This window comes from Arachis stenosperma, chromosome 2, assembly GCF_014773155.1.
Source record: "Arachis stenosperma cultivar V10309 chromosome 2, arast.V10309.gnm1.PFL2, whole genome shotgun sequence".
NCBI classification, from domain to species: Eukaryota; Viridiplantae; Streptophyta; class Magnoliopsida; order Fabales; family Fabaceae; genus Arachis; species Arachis stenosperma.
Genome location: NC_080378.1, coordinates 92,074,664 through 92,096,273, shown reverse-complemented (window position 1 = coordinate 92,096,273; position 21,610 = coordinate 92,074,664). Strand labels below are relative to the sequence as shown.

Genomic DNA, 21,610 nt, shown 5'->3' with positions numbered 1-21,610 from the left:
AACTTTAATTTTTAAATTCGTTAAAATAGCTAAACGATGATGCTGTTTTCTATTTTCATAATTTAAAAAAGATTAAACACAAAACGACAAATGCTATTTTTCTCTTTTAAAATTTTTAAAAAAATATTTTTTTTATGCAAACGTCAATGTATTTTTTTAAATAATTTTTTTTACATAAAATGACACCAACATTTTGTATCATTTGAAAAATAAAAAAATTTTCATAATAAGATAAAGGATACGGTAAGACATTAAATTGGTCCTTATACTTGGGCGTAATTTTATTTTAATATTTAAGGTTTAAAGTATCTTATTTGAATTGAAAAAAATTTATTTAGTTTCAATGTAGTTCCATCGTGAGGTCAAAATTAAATAATTAACGGAATGTCTTACAAGAATAAAGTCAATAATATAGAGAATAAATACAAGCAGAGGCATAAAATTAACCATAAATATATCAATACATTTATTTATTATTTTTTTTATAATTTAAATGAAATATTTTCTATATAATTAAGGAGAATGATAAATAAATATATTGATATATTCATGGTTGATTTTATGTCTTTAGAGTTTGTACTTGTTCTTTAGATTATCGACTTTATTCTTGTACTACTATCATGTAGGACATTTCGTTAATTATTTAACTTTAACCTCACGGTAGGATTATATCAAAGCTAAATAAAACTTTTTTAAATTCAAATAAAATACTTTAAATTTTAAAGATTAAAACAAAATTACGTCCAAATATAAAAAACTAATTTAATACTTGATGCTAAGAGAAAACTCACATTAAAAAATTTGAGTAATATTAAAAAATTTAGCCCAATGTAGAGTTGGGTACTGCCAAAATACGTCCCATTATCCTTACCAAAAATTAAAAAAAAATACGTCCCATTATTGTAATATCTAATTACTATTAGCTGAAGTCTTTAATTTTTTTAATAAATACATAATATATGTATTAAAAATTTATGGTGTATTTAGTTTAAATTTTATTTTTTATTTTATTTTTTAATTTTTGTAAAAAAAAAAGAAAACAGTAAAAATAATAAAATTCTTCTTTCTATTTTTACTTTTTAATTTTACTTTTTTTAAAATATAAAAATTAAAAACAAAAAAATGAAAATACAAATAAAAAGTACTCTAAATATTTAATATATATATATTAACATTAACACCGAATTCAAAAAATAAATATTTTAAAATATTATAAAATACGACAAATGTGATTACTATTCTAAATCATATGAAGTAAAACAAAATAAATAAAAGTTGGATGTAGTCGAGAAGAAAAGGAAGTTTGAAATAACCTGAAACCAACTATTTCACCCAAAAAAATGATAAAATAAGAGAGAAATAACTAATTAGTTAGAAAAATAAAAAAGAATAAATAAAGAGAGTGGGAAATGAATGAATGTAGGGAAGAGGCATAGATGGTGGCTCCCTTATCATTCGCGTGCCATCTTTCTCGCACATCAAGCGCTGAAACCAACGTACGCTCTCTGCCACTGCCCACTGCCCACTGCCCACTGCCCACTGCCCGCTGTGCCTGTGGGGTCACTCCTTTTCATGTCTTGTCTATTCTCTCTCTCTTTCTCTCTCTCTCTCTGCTCTGTTTCAGTTTCAGTGCTCTGTCTTCTCCCAAATACCACCGCATATTTTCTCTCTCTCTCTCTCTCTCTAACAATATATCTTCTCCATGATGTCATTGCCCTTCCCACCATAACATGCAATGCATGACTTGACATGTCTTATTATAGTGCTTCTTCTTGTATTTTTTTTAAAAAATATAAAAAAATCTAAATAAATTTTTAATAATTTTTATATTAAATAAAAAATTTAATTTTAATATATTAATATTTTATACAATCATTTAATCATATTTTTTAAATGATTATTCACACAATTAATATAAAAATAATTATTATTAATATTGACAATTTTAAATAATGTTAAGTTACGAAATTGAATATACACAAAGTATATTAAGATTAAATTCTTAAATAAATTTATTTTTCAACAAAAAATAAATCAATCTTATATTTTGTTTAAATTTTCTAAAAAATAATTTTTTTTAAGAAATAATAAATGAGTCTTTAATTTTTTAAATAATTAAATTGTCTAATATTTAAAATAAAGTTCCACTCTTAGAAAAACATTGTGTCCTGCAAAGTAAATTTTTATCCTACATCTACTATAGGGCTCCCTATAATAAGAGCTGAATTGGGAGTGTTTTGTTTTCTTTGGTACATGAGTCAGGAGTGTTTTAATTCAATTAAGTCCTGAATCAAAGAGATATAGGACTAAAGTGACTTCTGTTGCTCGTCTTAAATAGATGCAAGTCAAGCAGTGGTAGGATTAATAGGGGGATCTAGACATTAACTTAAATAATTTTACTCTCATTTTAACACACATTTCCTGTGTCTTTAGTGTCTTTTCCTCTCTTCTTTCCCTTTTTATTCATAATTTGCCTGCTTCCATTATATTTTGAATTTCAAGCTAAATGATGAAAGTGAAAATGTAAAAAAGAAAAGAAAAACCGTGAAGTTTCGGGTAAAAACTTTTGGTCTTGTCATACTCATTCATTGGCGAGATATATATTTGATGAAGGAGATCAGATAACAGTTGATTGCTTCTTAAAGTTTTATTTGTTAAATTTGATATTTGAATTTTTATGTTGATCAATTTAATTTTTTAATTCTTTCGGTTAATTAGTTGGGTGCTGAATTTAGAATCATAAATTCAGTTAGTCCTTAAAAGTTCATTCTTGATACTTGTTAATGTCGATTCTTAAAAATGAGTGACTTATTAGATGATATGTGTAATTAATAATAGCAAATTATTTTGTGACATGTGATATATAATATCAAATTGCGTTAGCATGCCACGCAATATTTAACAATATACATCAACATTTCATTAACAACATGTAAAAACAAAAACTCTTTAAACTTTAAAGAACAAATTGAGTAGCTCAAAAAATCAAGACCAAATAAATTAATATTAAAATTAGACATGTAAATTTAATAACTGAATTGATTTTTATTATCTCTTGTCTAGAGAATGTATAGTATGTTATATGGGATACACTTATAATACAAATGTAATTGTTGAAGATAAATTTTGTTGGCAATTATAGTGTTCTGGGTTTTTTTTTTTAAATTGAGGGGTGAATTATCATCTCGTGCATTATTGTATAATAGGTCTCGTGAAATAATTATATAATATATTTAACTAATCAAACGCATAACTAAAGTTTAAATAAAAATAAATTTTGAAACACAAATTAAATATATTCTAGAACTATATACAAGTATTTCTTAAGTTTTATAATTCCAAAAAAAATAATGTAATAAATTAATTATTTAGAATTTAATTTAAATATAATACTCTATACTTAGATAAAATAAATATTTATTTATAAGTTAAATATGCATACAATTATACTTATTACGCGATAATATACGAAAAAGTATCATTTATCTTTTAATTTTTGGAAAGAACACGAGTAATTTCCTATTTGGTTTGTATACTTGAGTTTAATTTTATTCGGTGACCTTTATTATAATTGTTATTATTATTTTACATTTTATTCATGAAAGTAATATTTGAAGCACTTTAATTGAAAAATTAAAAAATAAGTTTTTTTCCTATTGAATTTGAGTATTAAATTTGGAATTTCTAGTGTCCATTAGTAAAAATGTTATGCTCGGTTTGATTTGTAATTTTTATTTTTAATATTTTTTATTTATATTATTTTATTAATAAAAAAGATAAAATAGTACATTTTTTTATTTTTAGTTCTTATTTTTTACTTTTTTCAATCATAAAATTATAAAAATTAAAAATATTAAAAATAAATATAAAAATTAACAATGAAAACTAAACAAATCCTTATTTTGATAACTTATCAAAATTGTAACGTTTGAAAAAATTAAAAATAAAAGATTAGAAAGAATATATGTAATTCTATATTTTTATTATTCTAATTAAACTTAGAAATTTTTTTAAATAAATAATTTAATTATATTATTCATCGAAATATGTAATTTGTAGTATATTTATCAATTTATATTATTATAATTTATCTCGTTTATAGTGTAAACGAGATAATTATAAATATGTCTCATTTAAGTTAATTTTTGCTTTATACATATTTTATTTGTAAACAAAATATTTAGAGTTTGAAAAAATATACATATGTCTTTTATTGTATATAAAAATATATTTAAATAAAAAAATTTAAAAATTTAAGTGGATGATAAATAAAGAAGATTGGTTTCTTACCTACGATGAAGAAGAGGAGACTTAATTGACACAAGTAGTGAGAATGTAAAATATGAAAAATTGGAAAACATATAAAACTGCATAATTTTGTAACTGCTCTTATATTTAAATTTTTTTTAAATTAATGATATAATTACAATATTTATTAATTTTATTCGATCTAAATAATAACAAAATATATTAATTTTTATTTTTTAAATTGATTCAAATTAAATTAATAATATTTTTATTATTTTAAAAATTATATTTTTATACTTATAAACACATATATCATTTACTATATAAATGAATTAATTATGAGTATCATATTTACACATATTTTGTTTTTTACATATTTTATTTACAGTGTAAACAAAATATATTAATAATTAATTTATTTATACTGTAAATGAAATACGTAATAAAATACAAAAATATAAATTGTGTTTAAATTACTTATATTGATAAATAAATTATTTAAAATATTTATTTAAACAAAATCCCATTAAACTTATCTTATATTTTTTAATCTCAACCAAATAGCAATAAAGCATACATACATAATTACATATTGTGACTAGTGTAAGAAAAAAAGAAAAAGAAAAAGGAAAGAAGAGTACGTCAACCCCTATTCACAATCACCAGTTCACCACTCACCAGAGAGAAGGTAACCCCCTAAGCTACACTTCAGACTTCACTACACTGTCTCTTATCTTTTTTTTTTTCCCTCCTCATTTCCACTCTCTTATTTATATATTTTTATGTATTTGTTTTCCTTTGAGTGAGTTAAGTGAGCAGAAATTTTGTTGTTTAATGTGTTACATAGGTGCTGCTGAGTAGTTAGGGAGCAGGTGTTTGCTCATTCTCTTCACTCTTTGAGTATCTCTCAAGAGCTAAGCTTCTTTGTTTTTCTTTTATCAGAACCATGTGTTCTTGAAGCTTTCTGGTGGAGGTGAGGTTTTTCAGCAATGTTCTTTTTTATTATTTATTATTATTTTATCAAAATGGTTATGTATTTTGATAGTGATAATGTGTCCTGTGGCCTAGTGTTGTTCAATGTCATGTTTTTCTTCATATTTTATTTTAGTTTTGGGAATTTGGGTTTTATACTTCAATTTGATTTCTAGATTTTGAATCTGGTTATGTTTATATATGCTTGTTCCTCATATTAATATGAAACTACAATGTTTGGTGTGAATGGATTTTCTTTTTGCTTTGGATTTGGACTTCTCACCATTGATAATGTGGTTAATTTCGTGGGTTTTTTTTTAATGCTAAATATTTCTGGAAGAATGTATGGAACTACTAATTCAGAATTTCCTGTTTCAATGAGACTCTCAATGTTTTTAAGTTTTTGTGATGCAAGGAATTTATAGGTACTCACAACTGTTTGTTAGTCCAGTGCCAGAGATTGATCCGTACAGAAAACCCTGTTTAGTGAGATAAGATTGGATTGTTTTTCCAATTGAAACAAGTAATGAAACTTGAGTAGCAAAATAAAATGACATGCAACTTGATTATTTTCACTGTTTGTTCTCAAAATCTTTGCACTAAGACTAGCCGTTCTTGTTATTGATGTGAAGTCAACTTGTTTGATCCTTGAATAATCATGTTCTTTTCCATGTTCTGTCTTCTTCACCACTCAGTTTCATGATGTATGTCCCTTTTGTATTTTTTTTAAGGCTTAAAAATATTTTATTCATTTATGTTATCAAGGTAGTATTAATTAATTAATTTTGTATAATTATCTTAATTCACCTTAACTAAATATTTATGTTATCCTGGTAGTATTCATTCACGCGCGAAGTGTAACAAAAGTTCTCTGCCATATGCATGCTAGCTCCTTCATTCCATATCGATAGTCGTTTTGACTTTTAATTTATTGTACATTCATAAGTTGATGTATTTAGGTAGAGATTATATCGATTTACAAAGATATAAGTACTGTTATTAGTTCAACTTGGATTGCTGTAGCATTAGATTCAATCGAAATCCATCCTTGTCTGTATATTTTTATCACTTGTGAAATTGAAGTGTTGAGTTTCTTCATAACTTTTTTCTAGAGACAACATGAGCTCAAGCTTCAAGCAATGGGCTGTGGGATTTGCAGTTGGAAATGAAGGAGCGGCAACGTTGGAGAGCTGAAGAAGATGCTTTGTTACGAGCTTATGTCAAACAGTATGGTCCAAGGGAATGGAATCTTGTGTCGCAGCGCATGAACACGCCTCTTAACCGGGATGCGAAGTCATGCTTAGAAAGGTGGAAGAATTACCTTAAGCCAGGCATTAAGAAAGGATCTCTCACCGAAGAAGAGCAGCGTCTTGTGATCCGCCTCCAAGCGAAATACGGAAACAAATGGAAGAAAATTGCGGCCGAAGTCCCCGGTCGGACTGCTAAGAGATTAGGCAAGTGGTGGGAAGTGTTCAAAGAGAAACAGCTAAGACAGAAAAAGGAGATTAACAGAATTACCGAACCAATTAACGATAGCAAGTACGAGCACATACTAGAGAGTTTCGCCGAGAAGCTAGTTAAGGACAGCCCTTCGCCTTCGTTTGTTATGGCTTCTTCCAACGGGCCATTTCTTCATGCCGATGCACCGGCCCCTGCATCCCCTGTGCTTCCTTCTTGGCTTTCCAATTCTCATAGTCATAGTGCTACAACCGGCCCTCCGAATTCACCATCCGTGACACTAAGTCTTTCCTCACCAACCGTGGCAGCACCACCATTTCCGTGGATGCAACCGGAGAGAGCACCGGATAATGCTTCTTTTGCTTTAGGCAATGTGCCTCTTTGTGGACCTTTTCCGCCTTCTGGTGATAACATGCTGATATCTGAGTTGGTGGAGTGCTGCAAAGAGCTGGAAGAAACACATCATGCTTTGGCCGCGCATAAGAAAGAGGCAGCCTGGAGGTTAAGAAGGGTGGAGTTGCAGTTGGAGTCGGAGAAGGCAAGTCGAAGGAGGGAGAAGATGGAAGAAATCGAAGCGAAGATTAAAGCCCTCGAGGAAGAGCAGAAGGCTGCTTTGAGTAGAATTGAAGCTGAGTACAGGGAACAGTTAGCCGGATTAAGGAGGGATGCCGAGACCAAGGAGCAGAAGTTGGCCGAACAATGGGCGGCGAAGCACTTGCGGCTTACTCGGTTTCTGGAACAAGCAGGATGCAAACTGGGGCTCCCTGAGCAACATGGAAGATGAAGACACACATCACCACCTTAGTAAGTCAGATATGCTTGCTCTTATGACTTGAATAATATGCCTTTTGAGCTTATTATTGTTTTTTCCTTTTCATGCTTTAATTTTGTTACATATGTCTATCAATATCCTATGTATTCATAAAACTCTAGTAATTTTCTGTTAGAACTCGATGTATTTGCACTTTGTTGCACATCATGAATATGAACTTAACTAATATCAGTTAGGTTGGGACAGGAAATATCATATTCTTGGAAACGGGACCGGAATGTCGATGGTTCTCTTCCTGACTATGTTTTTGAATAACTTGGATGGACAATAATGAGATTTTGAATTGAATTTATTAGTAGACCTCTTAAACCTGCGTATAGAATGTGATTTATAAATTGTCACAAAAACCGAAATAAAAGCATCAAAAGGGTTTATTTCTTAAATATCCCTAACTACATTTAAATCTTTGTTTGGACTAACGTATAAAGTACTAAATTAGGAAAGAAAATTATGTAAATATATGTTCTTGGTAGGATTGTTTTTTCCAAGATTACGGAATCATCAAACTACTTTTGAAGATTTGTATTCCTTTTCAAATTCTATATTCTACTCCTTGTGCTTGTTTGGTCGGCCTACATTCTAAAGTATTTTTTTTTTGGGTCAATCAGTCTAAAGTTTAAAGCTGTAACCACTTGAACATCGTCCTTGGGGCCTGAAATTGGAGAGCAAAAATTGGTGGTGTTTTGACTTTTGATTAGCATACGATAAGATCAAAGGCGAATTTAGTCATCCAAATGACCATGAACTTTTGGCAACAAATAAATTTTCAACCCAAAAAGAAAAAGAAAAGAAAAGAAAAAGATGCCTTAATTGATAATTTTGTGAAAAAACAATTTTAATTCATGAATATTCAGAACGCCGATAGAACTACTTATAAACAAAATGAAGCTAATGTTATTCTTATGAAAAATGAGTTCTATGAAAAGCATAGCAAAACTTTAAATTTTTGTTGATTTTTTTACAAAAATTAACTAAAAAATTTTAAATTATCACTATCTTTCATCTTCTACTTTTGACATTGCTATTGTCTCTATTTTCTCAAATACTAAACTTTTATAATCCTCTATCACCACCACTTTAACCACTTTTTAACACTAACAATAACCACACCAATGGTTCCACCACCATTGCTGCCGTGCCAAGATCACCTGCAATACCCCAATAGAGTTACATTCAGTTCAAAAGCAAAACCCCAATAAAAACACATCACAAAAAGAAGTAATAATGTCAGCATCAACAGGGGGAACCCCATGGGACTTGATGAGATTGGAAACAGTGCTCCAACCCACACATCTGATCCGAATTTCGCCTTTTCTCCTTGCAGCTTTAAATATCTTATTTTGTAAGTATAATACCCACAATTAATTGATTCCAAGATCATTCATTCACATAAATGACACTACTATATTTCATTTCTCAATCTCATTAACACTCAAAACAATAAAAGAGAGAATTTTTAACACTACAAAGTATACTCATCATTTTGATGAAACACATACAATACATTAGGCATATATGTCTATATATCGGGAGAGAGAATTGTAAGTGGTGAGAGAATGACTATCATTGATTAATCACAACTCACATATGATATATATACATACACGGCTTATGTGAAGGAAAACATTAACAGAAAATCAGAAAAATGAACTAATTACCCCAGCTTATATTAGCAATAACTAATCTCTAACCAACTACTCAACTAACTACTTAATTTACATATTAGTCATAATATCCCCTCTCAAGTTAGCATGTATAGATTCAACGTGTCAAACTTAGAAATGAGATTCCTAAACTGAGTTAAAGAGATGGATTTGGTGAAGATATAAGCAAGTTGGTGTTGAATTCTAACATGTATAAACTTGATAAGCCCATCCACCACTTTTTCTCGAATAAAATGACAATTGATCACGATATACTTGATTCGTTCATGAAAAGTGGGGTTAAAGGCAATGTGGATGGTTGATAGCAAGTCACAAAACAACATGGAGGATGGAATTGTGATTTGGAAGTCTGACAGGAATCCCTTGAGTTAGTTCAGTTGAAGCAATTGCCATGGCCCTGTACTCAGCTTCTGCAGATGACCTAGAGACTGTGTGCTGCTTCTTTGATCTCCAAGACACTAGTGAGTCTCCAATGAACATGCAGTAACTAATAACACGTCTTCGCATGTCAGGGCATCCTGCCCAAATTGAATCCGCATATGCCATTAGCCTTAGTTCTAATCCGGATGAGAATAGCAGCCCTTGTCTAGCTGTCCCTTTCAAATACCTGAGGAGGTGATATAGTGCATTTTGGTAGTGGTTGGACGACAAAGAAATTGACTCAGAGTTGAAACTGTGTAGGTAATATCAGGACGAGAGATTGTGAGATACATCAATCTACCGATCAACCTTCTATAGCTTGTAGGATCATCAAGAGGGTCCCATCCGAGGCACTCAGCCTTAGATTGGCTGATAAACCACAATTTTACAGTTTATTTTGGATTGAAATGAGTGAATTTTATTAATTTTTTTCGCACTTATTCACCAAATTGCATGCTTTTATGATTTCTTTCTAAATTATGCTTAAAAATTAAAAACATGCTTTTTAGACCTTAAAAATATCAATTTTTAATCTACTTCTATTACCATTCGATGACGTGATTCATTCGTTAAGTGATTTCAGGTTCAATAGGGCAAGGATGGCTTAGAAGTGGAATGGAGGCATGAAAAAGTGGAAGAATCATGAAAAATTGAAGATTTGAGGATTTAGCGTCATGCGTACGCATCTCCTGCGGACAACTCAACTTGCGCGTATGCATGACCTATACGTATGCATAACATGAAATGCACGTGCCAAAAATTTCTGGACCACTTTTTGGGTACAAATCGACTCAATTCTCAAGGAAAGAGGGCCAATACTGAATTGGAGGGAGGGGGGACACTCAAACATGGACACATTCACATAATTTTAGGGAGTTCTTGTTCTTAGTTTTCTAGAAAGAAAAACTCTTCCTTTTCTCTAAGTTTTAGTGTTTTTTTTTTCTCACAATTTGTTCTAATTTCTGGATTGGGTCTTGTTTAATTTCAGTTTTGTGATCTCAATTGTAGTTTCTCTAGTTTTAATTTCACTTAGGAACTTTGCTAGTTATTTTCTATTAGTTTGTTAGTTTATGGATCTTGTTCATTTTGAATTCTCATTAATGCATTGATGTTTTCATGATTTAGATGTGTTATTTGAGTTACTAGTATTGATAATTAGTAGTGAGTAGATTTAATTTTGCTTCATTTTCTCAATTACATTATGTTCTTTTTTATTACTCACCAAGTGTTTGATAGAATGTTTACTTTGATTATGGAGTAGATTTTCGTTATTGGCTTGGGGTTGAGTAATTAGGGATCTTTGAATTGTTAATGTCCAATATTCATTGGTAATTTAGAATCGTTAGTTGGTTTGATTTTCACTAACGCTAGTGTTTCACTAAATCAAATTAGTGAGTTGACTAGAATTTGTGGATTAAAACCAATTATGCCTCCTTGATGTTTCTTCGATATTAAAGGATGACAAAGTAGTTATACTCTTGCTAATTACCATATTTGTGGTTAACAACAAGAATATGAGCCTAATTTTTCACCCCTAATCAAGGCCTTTTAATTGATTGATTATCATCTCTTGTGTTGATTTTATCTTCTTAGTCCTTTTAGCTTAATTTCGTTGTTTCTTAGTTTAATTACTTTTTTATTGCTATCATTTTAGTTGCATGCTTATTAGGTAGTTGTTCAATTTCTTAGTGCTTTTTACTTGTTGCAATTTATTTGTTGATTCTTCTTTAATTTTTAGTTATTTTACTTTTTCTGCAGTCGCATTCAAAACCCTCTAATTTTCTAACCAATGATGTGCTTCTGATTGTAAGTCCTAGGAAAAACGATCCGAAATTCTACTCTCAGCATTTGATTGGACTTTTGTGACAGTCCTTCTAAACTCTGATTGAGAGTTAATTGTTGGTTTAGATTATGCTTGCAACGAAATTCTTTTGAAAATTCTAGACTGACATTAATCCTCTATCAAGTTTTTGGCGCTGTTGCTGGAGACTTGCATATGTGTGCCATATTATTGGTTAGTAGTTAAGATCTATAGTTAGTAGTAATTGGTAGTTACTTTTCTCTAGTTATCTCTCTTATCACAATAATTGCATGAATTATATGTTTCTTGTGTTGAATGACGCATTCATTACTAGATCCAAGTTTAGTCTTATTTGATCTTGAGATTGAACGAACGTTATTGCATCTTAGGCAAGCTCGGCGTCAGTTGGCCTTTGGGGATAGTGAAGCGGCTTCCAACGATTCACCAACTTTTTCTGAGGTTGATTTTGAGTCATCATTCAACGAAGGAACTCTTTGTTCCTCTGTTGACTCTTTAGACGTTGCCTCTACTGATATAGGTATTTAGACTATAGCTGCTTTAAGGAGGATTACTCTCAAGGAGGCGAGTGCACCTGGCATTACCCTTCAACCGCTCCAAGTCCGCTATCCTGACTTGGATGCCAACTTTGAGCTGAAAACTAGTTTGATAAATCTGCTTCCTAAATTTCATGGCTTACCTGCTGAAGATCCGATCAAGCATCTGAAGGACTTCCAAGTGGTGTGTTAATCACTCGAAGACATAGGTCAGATAAGATTTCTATCTTGGTCTTCACCTTTTTCTTCTCCATTGAGTGAAGAGCGAAGAGCGAAGAAATGGTTTTACACTCAACTTGATGAGGTGGTTACAAATTGGGACTTACATCGGAGAGAATTTTTGGATAAGTTTTTCCCTCCTGAGGTGACCGACCAGTTGAGGAAGGAAATTTCCTGCATCATACAAAGTGAGTCGAAGACGCTCCATGAGTATTGGGAGCGATTCAAGAAGCTACTTGATTCTTATCTTCATCCCGGATAGATGATTTGGTTCCGATAATCTATTTTTGTCAAGGTCTCAAGCCTCAAGACAAGATCCTCCTAGATGCCTCTAGTAATGGTTCCCTTGTGAAGTACAAGACGGCAGAGGAGGCTTGACAACTGATTTTCAACTTAGCCGAATCCACTCAACATGTGAGAGTGAGAAATCCCCCATTAAGAGCTATTTTGGAAGTATCTCCAAGTGAATTTGTCCTTACCAAGACTTTGGGAGATATGACCACCATCCTTAAATAAATTTACCAAAATCAACAACAACCTCCCTCAAGAATTTAAGGACCACCACAACAATACCAATTGGAAGCTCCCCCAAGAGTGTGTGGTGTAAGTGCTTGTAGTTTTCACTATACAGATGAGTGCCCCCAACTTCAAGAGGACAATGTGTTAGTGGTGGCCAATCCATTCTATAACTGCTCAAACTACTACTCGGAGAATCAAGGCCTTTATCAACAAGGGAACAACTATAACCAAGGGTGGAGAGACAATTCAAACCAAGGGTGGAGAGCTAATTCAACTCAAGAGTGGCGAGACAACTCAAACCAAAGATGGAACAATAACCTTCAACATACCGCAATCAACCACAAAACCAACAATATCAACAAAATTCACCATTTCAACAAGAACACCAAGGTTCAATATCCTTCAACCATACCACAATCAACGACAAAACCAACAATATCAACCAAATCCACCATTTCAACAACAACACCAAGGTTAAAGCTATCAACCTCCACATTAAAGACGACCCCAAGTACCTCAAATCACTTATCCCTCTTATTCTTCAAACCAACCACCCATGGATGATACTCTTCGCCTTTTCCTTCAAGAACAAAAGGAGGCAAGAAGAGACTAACAAAAGGCAAATAAGTGACAAGAAGCTTTCATGACAACCTTGCTCGACACTATGTCCCAGATGTCCATGGAAACATCCAACAATAACCAAGACCCATTTCAACATTCAAGTTCAAGCGGAATCCCATCTCAACCACTCCCAAATTCCAAGGATAGCCTTAATGCCATCACCTTGAGATCCAGTACCATACTAGAGGAGACAATTTTCAAGAATTCAAGTGCATTGGAGGATATTCATGAGAAAGAAATTATTGAGATAAAGAAGGTGGATGAAGAGGAGGCATAAGAGATTATTAATGAGAAAGAAGAGCAAGCAAAAGCTAAGGATCACAAGAAGAAAGATGTTGTGGAAGAGCCTATTACTATTTTGTTTCCAACCATAGTGAAGAAGGCTAAGAAGCACTTGAAATTAGATCCCAATATGGTGAATATTTTCAAGAAAGTTGAGGTAACAATTCCTCTCTTTGATGCAATCTGACAAGTATCAAAGTATGCAAAATTTTTGAAGGATTTGTGCATTAATACAGATAAGATTAATGACCTAGAGACTATTGCATTGGAAAGTTCTATTTCTTCAATGATGGGAACTATACCTGAAAATTGTTGTAATCTAGGACCTTGTCTAGTTTTTTGCTCTATTGGTGATATACGATTTGTTGACTGCATGTGTGATCTAGGGGCATGTGTTAGCATTATGCTGCACTCAGTTTATGACAGGTTAAATCTCCCACCGTTGAAGTAGTCAGCTGCTCATTTTGTATTGGCTGATAAGTGTATAATTTTTGTTATGAGAATTGTTAAGGACGTGTTGGTAAACATCAAGAATTTGATCTTTTCGGTTAATTTTTATATTCTTGAAATGCCTTCGAATGATTCGGGAAGACCATCATTTATTTTATTGGGAAGATCATTTTTGAAAACTTCATGGTTTAAGCTTGATGTTTTTTCTGGTACATATTCCTTTGAGATTGATGGAAGGACGGTGAGTTTTAATTTGGATGAAGTCATGAAGCACTCACCAGAGAATCACTCTATCATTCGATGTGACATCATAGATGAGGTTGTGGCCGAAGTTTATAATGAAGTGTGTGAAAAATTGAGGCTTGATGAAAGTCCAAGTGTGAGGGAAGGTAATGACTATGATGAAGATGCTCCACCACCTCTATTATTCCAAGAGGATAAGTTATCACGTCAAGATTCTAGTGAGGAGTTGAAACCTCTTCCTCCTCACTTGAAGTATGCATTCTTAGAGGAAGGTAACAAACTCCCGATGATTATTGCAAGGGAGCTTTCTTCCCAAGATGAGGAAAAGTTGCTGGAGGTACTTCAGAAGTACAAGAAAGTGATAGGATAGAGCTTGAATGATATTATGGGAATAAGTCTGCAAACATGCCTACATTGCATTTTCTTGAAAGATGGTGTCAAGCCAGTCCGACAACCTCAGAGGCGTTTGAATCTGACAATCCTTGACATGGTCAACAAGGAGGTGACTAGACTCTTGAAGGCAGGCATTATCTATCCAATTTCTGACAGTGAATGGGTAAGTCCTGTTCAGGTAGTGTCTAAAAAATCTAGAGTGACTATGGTAAAGACGGATAGTGGAGAGCTTGTGGCAACCAGAGTCCAGAATGCATGGAGGGTCTGCATAGATTACTGGCGATTGAATCAAGCTACAAGAAAGGATCATTATCCTTTTCCATTTATTGATCAGATGCTAGATCGCTTGTCAGATAAATCACATTATTGTTTTTTGGATGGATACACTGGTTACTTTTAGATCCATATTGCCACCACATTCACATGTCCCTTTGTAACTTATGCTTATAAGAGAATGCCATTTGGCTTGTGTAATGTACCAGCAACGTTCCAAAGGTGTATGACAATTCCTTTGATATGTGCTTAGAGAAGTTAGCAAGGGAGGTGTGTCAATACTAACCTTATGTTGAATTTTGAAAAGTGTCACTTTATGGTGAAGCAAGGCATAGTTTTGGGGCACATTGTCTCTAGTGACAGAATTTTCGTAGACCCAGCTAAGATAGAGGTTATTTCTAGCTTTCCTTATCCCTCGTCGGTGAGGGAGATCCGTTCTTTTCTTGGCCATGCAGGTTTCTATAGGAGGTTCATAAAGGACTTCAATAAAATTTCTTTGCCACTTTCAAGGTTAGTCCAAAAAGATGTGATCTTTGACTTTGATGATGCTTGCAAGGAAGCTTTTGATATGCTTAAGGGTGCACTAACCTCAGCCCAAATTGTAAGAGGGCCAGATTGGAGCAACCCGTTTGAGATTTTGGACGATTCTTCCAACCATGCTGTAGGTGCCGCACTTGCACAGCGCAATGGTAAGGTCCCTTATGTTATTGCTTATGCCTCTAAAACCTTGAACACTGCCCAATCCAACTATACTACCAATGAAAAGGAGCTGTTAGCCATTGTGTTTGCACTGGATAAGTTTCGGACTTACTTGGTTGGTTCTAAAGTGATGGTATATTCGGATCATGCAGCTCTCAAATTTCTTTTGTCAAAAAAGGAATCCAAGCCTAGATTAATTCGTTGGATTTTTCTTTTCCTAGAATTTAATCTAGATATCAGAGATAGAAGTGGGACAATGAATTTAGTGGTGGATCACTTAAGCCGCCTTGAGCATTTGAAATTTGATTCCACTCCTATTAATGATTCTTTTCTATTGGATACTTTGCAGTTTATCTCTCAGAGTACCCCTTGGTTTGCATCAATTGCAAACTACTTGATAGCCTACACATTCCCTCCAATTTTTTCTAGACATCAAAAAGATAAATTGAAAAGCGAGTTCAAATACTACATTTGAGATAATCCTTATCTGTGGAGGTGTGGAGCTGATCAAGTGATCAGAATGTGTGTGCCTGAAACAGAATTTCAGTCTATACTAGAATCATGCCACTCATCTGAAAGTGGTGGCCACTTTGGTCCTCAGAGAATAGCTAGAAAAGTATTAGACTATGAATTCTGGTGGCCAACTCTGTTTAGAGATGCTAGCCTATTTTGTAATTCATGTCATCAATGCCAGAGATTTGGAAAGGCATCCAAGAGGGATGAGATGTCCCAACAACCGATGTTATTTTGTGAAATTTTTGACGTGTGGGACATCAACTTTATGGGTCCATTTCCAAAATCGAATGAATCTTTGTATATCTTATTAGCGTTGATTACATTTCTAAGTGGGTGGAAGCAACTCCAACCCGAACAGATGATGCTAACATTGTTGTCTCTTTTGTAAGAAACCATCTTGCTTGTTGCTTTGGATTGCCGCTAGCAATCGTGAGCGATCAAGGCACACATTTTTGCAACAGGAAGTAGGAGACACTAATGTAGAAATATGAGTTTATCCACAAAGTAGCAAGTGCTTACTACCCAAAAACAAATGGCCAAGCTGAAGTCTCAAACTGGGAAATCAAGCGAATATTGGAGAAGATAGTGAAACTCCACATAAAGAATTGGAGTGCTAGATTAGGAAATGCACTATGGGCCTATCAGATCATGTATCCAATAGGAATGAGTCCTTTTCGGTTGGTCTATGGCAAAGTCTAGCATCTCCCGGTTGAAATTGAGCATAAAGCATCCTGGGCGGTGAAGGAATGCAACATGGATTTACAAGAGGTAGGAGTGGAGGAAAAACTACAACTGGAAGAGTTGGAACGTCTGAGATTGGAAGCCTATAATAATGCCCACATCTACAAGGAGAAATCTAAAGCGGTGCATGATTGGAATATCAAGCGAAAAAAATTCAGAGTTGGTGATTTAGTGTTGATGTATAATTCAAGGTTGAGACTATTACCAGGGAAGCTTAGGTCAAGATGGGATGGTCCCTACATTGTGGAGAAGGCTGAGTCTTATGGCGTAGTTCATCTGCGTCATCCTACAAGTGTAACCATCTGTAAGGTGAACGGCCATAGGCTCAAACTATATCATCATACCAATCCTAAGAGAAACATAGAAGTGGAGGTGTTCCTTTTGGAGGATCCACCTGGTGTTTGAAATTGAGCTACATGCCCGTCCAACCTAAGGACGTTAAAGAAAAGTGTTCGGTGGGAGACACCTCACCATAGTACAATCTTCTGATTTTCTTCCTTGTGTTTATTTCATTTTATTCATTTTTGTGTCTTCTAAAAGGTTAGTTATATCGAATGAAAATAGTTTAGTTCTAAGGAGTTTTGTTGAAGTGTTTTTGATTTTGGAGTCTTAGCATACTTGCGTACGCGACCTTGTTTTTATGCCAAACTCGTGTACACGGTCACTGTCTGCATACGCAGAATCTTCTCACAGGGACTTCAGCTTGTGTCGCGTAACCATGCTTGCATACATAACTTCCAACTTTTGCCAAAGTCGCGTACATATCCTTGTCTCACGTACGCGACCTGAGGAGGCAGTCAGTATAGCTTGTGTCGCGTGTCTGAGCATGCATATGCAATCTCAAAGAATTGACAAACTCACGTACGCATCCATGTCTTGCATACGCGAGAGGAGGGGGCAGTGGATACTGAGCGTGTGCGCATGATCTGGCTTGCGGAAGCAAAATCTATCATTTTTTTGACAAACTCGCATACGAATTTTGTGTACGCGAGTGCTCTTGACAAAATGCATTCCCCGCGCGTGCGTCCATGGCTCGCATACACGCGTGGCCTAAAAAAAATTAAATAAAGAAAGGGGGGAAGGGTTCGAACCAAAACCCTTAACTCCTATTCAACACCGTTTCTCCTTTCTTTCTCATTTTCTTCCTTTCTTCCTTCTTCTTCCCTTCTTCTCATCTTCCCTCTTTACTAACCTTCACCCCCATTACCGCCGGTCACCCAAGACCGCCAGCGACTTTCTTCTTCCTCTTCTTCTTCTTCTTCTTCTTCTTCTTCTTCTTCTCTTTTATCCTCTGTCTACATCCCCTCTTGGTGATTTCACTGCCACCTTATCCTTTACCGCTCTTCACGCTGCCGGGGCCACCATTGTTGGCCGCCATTCCTTCCTTCACCATCCGTGGCTCCACTTTACTGTTTCCCTCGCCCTTTTTGCTCTGTCTCAGATTTCTTCATTTTTCATTATTTTATATAATTTTTGTTCAGTTGCTTTAATTCAATTAGTTTATTTTTCTTAGTTAGCCTTAGTTAGTTTATTTTCTGGTTAGTTAAATTCTAGGTTGTTAAGTTAGAATTAGTTTAGGTTCTGATTCTGATTGACTGAGAGTTGTTTGCTAAACTTTGTTGCTGTTTTGAATGGCAAATACTTAATAACTTTGGTGCTAATTGATGTTGTTTTGTTGCCATTTTTCTTAGAGTGATACTGAATTGATTTTCCATTGCATGATTTTGTCACATCCCTTTTTTCATGCCAATTGTGTTCGTTATAATGCTGAACTTTTTAATTGCTTTTATTCTGTTTTGCTTGATGCTTGATTTAAGAAACCTTAGCTTGTTTAGTGTTATCTTCTTAATCTGCTTCTCAATTGGCGATTGCATGCATTGGCTTTGTTTCAGTCATTATTGTGAACTACCTGCACCACTTTCTAATTCTTTTGAATTGCATGATTGGCCACAATGTGATTTTATTTCTTTGATTAGGTTTATGAAATTTCTTGATGAGTGATGATATACCTTGATATTCATGGGCTATGTTGCTGTCATATGCTTATTATTTTGCTACAGCTTTTCCCTTATGAATTCATGATGAAATGTACACTACATTGCTGATTCATTGTTGGTTTTCATTTGTTCCCTTATCTTGCTGCATGAGTTACTGTTTACTCCCATTTTATTACGACTTTGTACTTGTTGAGCTGTGTGGTGCTATTACATCTGAGTTTCTGTTCACTGCTTTATGCTATTTAACTTGTGTTATCCTACTGTCTTTGCCTTATTGCTTACTGAATTGTTGAATATTTTTCAAGATGTCATCAAGTAAAAGAAGGAAACCATCCGCTAAGGGCAAGCAACCTGTGACACAGAACGTAGTGGTGTTAGCCCACCCAAACATGGAGATTTTGATGAGGATCCAATCAAGTATGCAAGAAAATACTATGAAATTCAAGGTTGGCACTTCAAGATGAAAAAGAAACCTCATTTTAAGCGGACACCATAGCTAGACAAGCTCATACATGATCTCCGAAGGATGGTGGTTGAGCATATTGAAACTTGTGGATGCAGTTTTCTTGAGCGTCCAATGGGGGATGTCAATGAGACTTGGGTCATGGAGTTCTACGCGAACTTTTACTCTGTGACTCTGAAGTTTATCTTGCTGCGGGGTAAACAAATCCCAATCACAGAAGCCAACATCGCAGGGATTCTATAGATTCCCCAGAAGATAAAGCAGCGATATACTTATGATCAAGCACTTCATGACTGGGGCTTGAATACCTTGGATGGGGACAAGATTCTTCGGAAGATTGTAGTTCCAGGCAGCTAGTGGGTTCTCAACACCGATCAGAAGAGAGAACCAATCGGCATCCTAGTCAAGCAGCTTACCCGTGAAGCTCGGATTTGGCAACAAATTTTGGGTAACTATGCCATTCCGAGCTCTCATGGGACTACTATTACTATTGAGTTGGCTATCTTGGTGTGGGCTGTCCTCAAGGGCAAATCTGTCGCTCTCCTTAAGATCATCCGGCAGTCCACGTGGAAGGTGCCTATCGCTCTTCCGCGAAAGGTGGCCTTCCCATTTCTGATCACTGAGATGGCCACAAAGGCTGGACTTGAGTGGAAGGATGATGACTATGCACCCGACATTCCCGGGAAGGACAAGTTCATTCCTTATGAAAATTGGCTCAAGGATGAGTAGCAGATGAGTCAAAAGTGCAAGCGTAGTGCCTCAGCAGGAGCTGATCAGCCATCAGCACAATCGGTATCACGGCCTTCATTGTCACAAGACATCAGGGTTAGGATCTTGGATCAGCTCAAGCAGATGGAGAGGTGCATCAACCGGCGCTATGACAACATATAACTCCAAATCTAAGATTGAGACCCAACACTGGAGGAGCTAGACACCCCAAAGGAGCTTTCAGAGGAGGATGATGAAACTCGGACCAATGACGTCGAGGTATCTCCGTCGCCCTAGCATGAGATAGACCTTCTAGCTTCCCCTTCACAGTGATACTATCTCTTGGCACTGAGGACTATGCTTGACCTTAAGTGTGGGGAGATTAATAAACCATAATTTTATGGTTTATTTTGGATTGAAATGAGTGGAATTTGTCAATTTTTTTTGCACTTATTCACCAATTTGCATGCTTTTATGATTTCTTCCTAAATTATACTTGAGAGTTAAAAACATACTTTTTAGATCTTAAAAATACCAACTTTAATCCACTAATATTACCATTCGATGCCGTGATGTGTTTGTTAAGTGATTTTAGGTTCAATAGGGCAATGATGGCTTGGAAGGTGGAATGGAGGCATGCAAAAGTGGAAGAATCATGAAAAATTGAAGATTTGAGGATTTGGCGCTTGTGTGTACGCATGACCTATGCGTACGCATCTCTTGCGGACAACTCAACTTACGCGTATGTAAGACCCATACGTACGCATGACATGAAGTGCGTGCATCACTTAAAAATGCACATGCTAGCGATTTCTGAACCACTTTTTGGACCCAAATCAACTCAATTCTCAAGGAAAGAGGGCCAATACTGAATAGGGGGATGGACAGACTCAAGCATGGACACATTCACATAGTTTTAGAGAGTTCTTGTTCTTAGTTTTGTAGAGAGAAAAACTCTCCCTTCTCTCAAGGTTTTACTGCTTTTTTTATTACAATTTGTTCTAATTTTTGAACTGGGTCTTGTTTCATCTCAATTGTAGTTTTTCTAGTTTTCATTTCACTTAGGAACTTTGCTAGTTATTTTCTAGTAGTTTGTTAGTTTGTGGATCTTGTTAATTTTGAATTTTCATTAATGCATTGATGTTTTCATGGTTTAGATGTGTTATTTGAGCTACTAGTATTGATAATTGGTAGTGGGTAGATTTAATTTTGCTTGATTTTCTCAATTACATGATGTTCCTTTTTATTGATCACCAAGTATTTGATACAATGTTTACTTTAATTGTGGAGTAGATTTTTATTCTTAACTTGGGGGTTGAGTAATTAGGTATCCTTGAGTTGTTAATGTCCAATATTCATTGGTAATTTAGAGTCGTTAGTTGGTTTGATTTCCACTAATGCTAGTCTTTCACTAAATCAAATTAGTGAGTTGGTTAGGATTTGTAGATTGAAACCAATTATGCCTCCTTGACTTTTCTTTGATGTTAGAGGATGACAAAGTAAGGAGCCTAATTTCTCACCCCTAACCAACGCCTTT

The 21,610-nt window shown here is 34.3% G+C and overlaps 1 protein-coding gene across 2 annotated transcripts; it reads left to right on the top strand.

The window, feature by feature from the left end:
- Positions 1-4,885: 4,885 nt before the first annotated feature.
- Positions 4,886-7,715, top strand: LOC130962065 (transcription factor AS1-like). 2 transcript variants are annotated; one of them, XM_057888151.1, is made up of 3 exons: positions 4,886-4,936; positions 5,096-5,221; positions 6,333-7,715. In XM_057888151.1, the coding sequence occupies exon 3, from the start codon at positions 6,386-6,388 to the stop codon at positions 7,460-7,462; it is 1,077 nt and encodes a 358-aa protein (XP_057744134.1). In that variant the 5' UTR covers positions 4,886-4,936; positions 5,096-5,221; positions 6,333-6,385; the 3' UTR covers positions 7,463-7,715. The 2 variants fall into 2 exon arrangements, with proteins under 2 accessions (XP_057744134.1, XP_057744135.1); XM_057888152.1 differs by lacking the exon at positions 4,886-4,936 and having other exon boundaries at positions 5,023-5,221.
- The last annotated feature ends 13,895 nt before the right edge of the window (positions 7,716-21,610 follow it).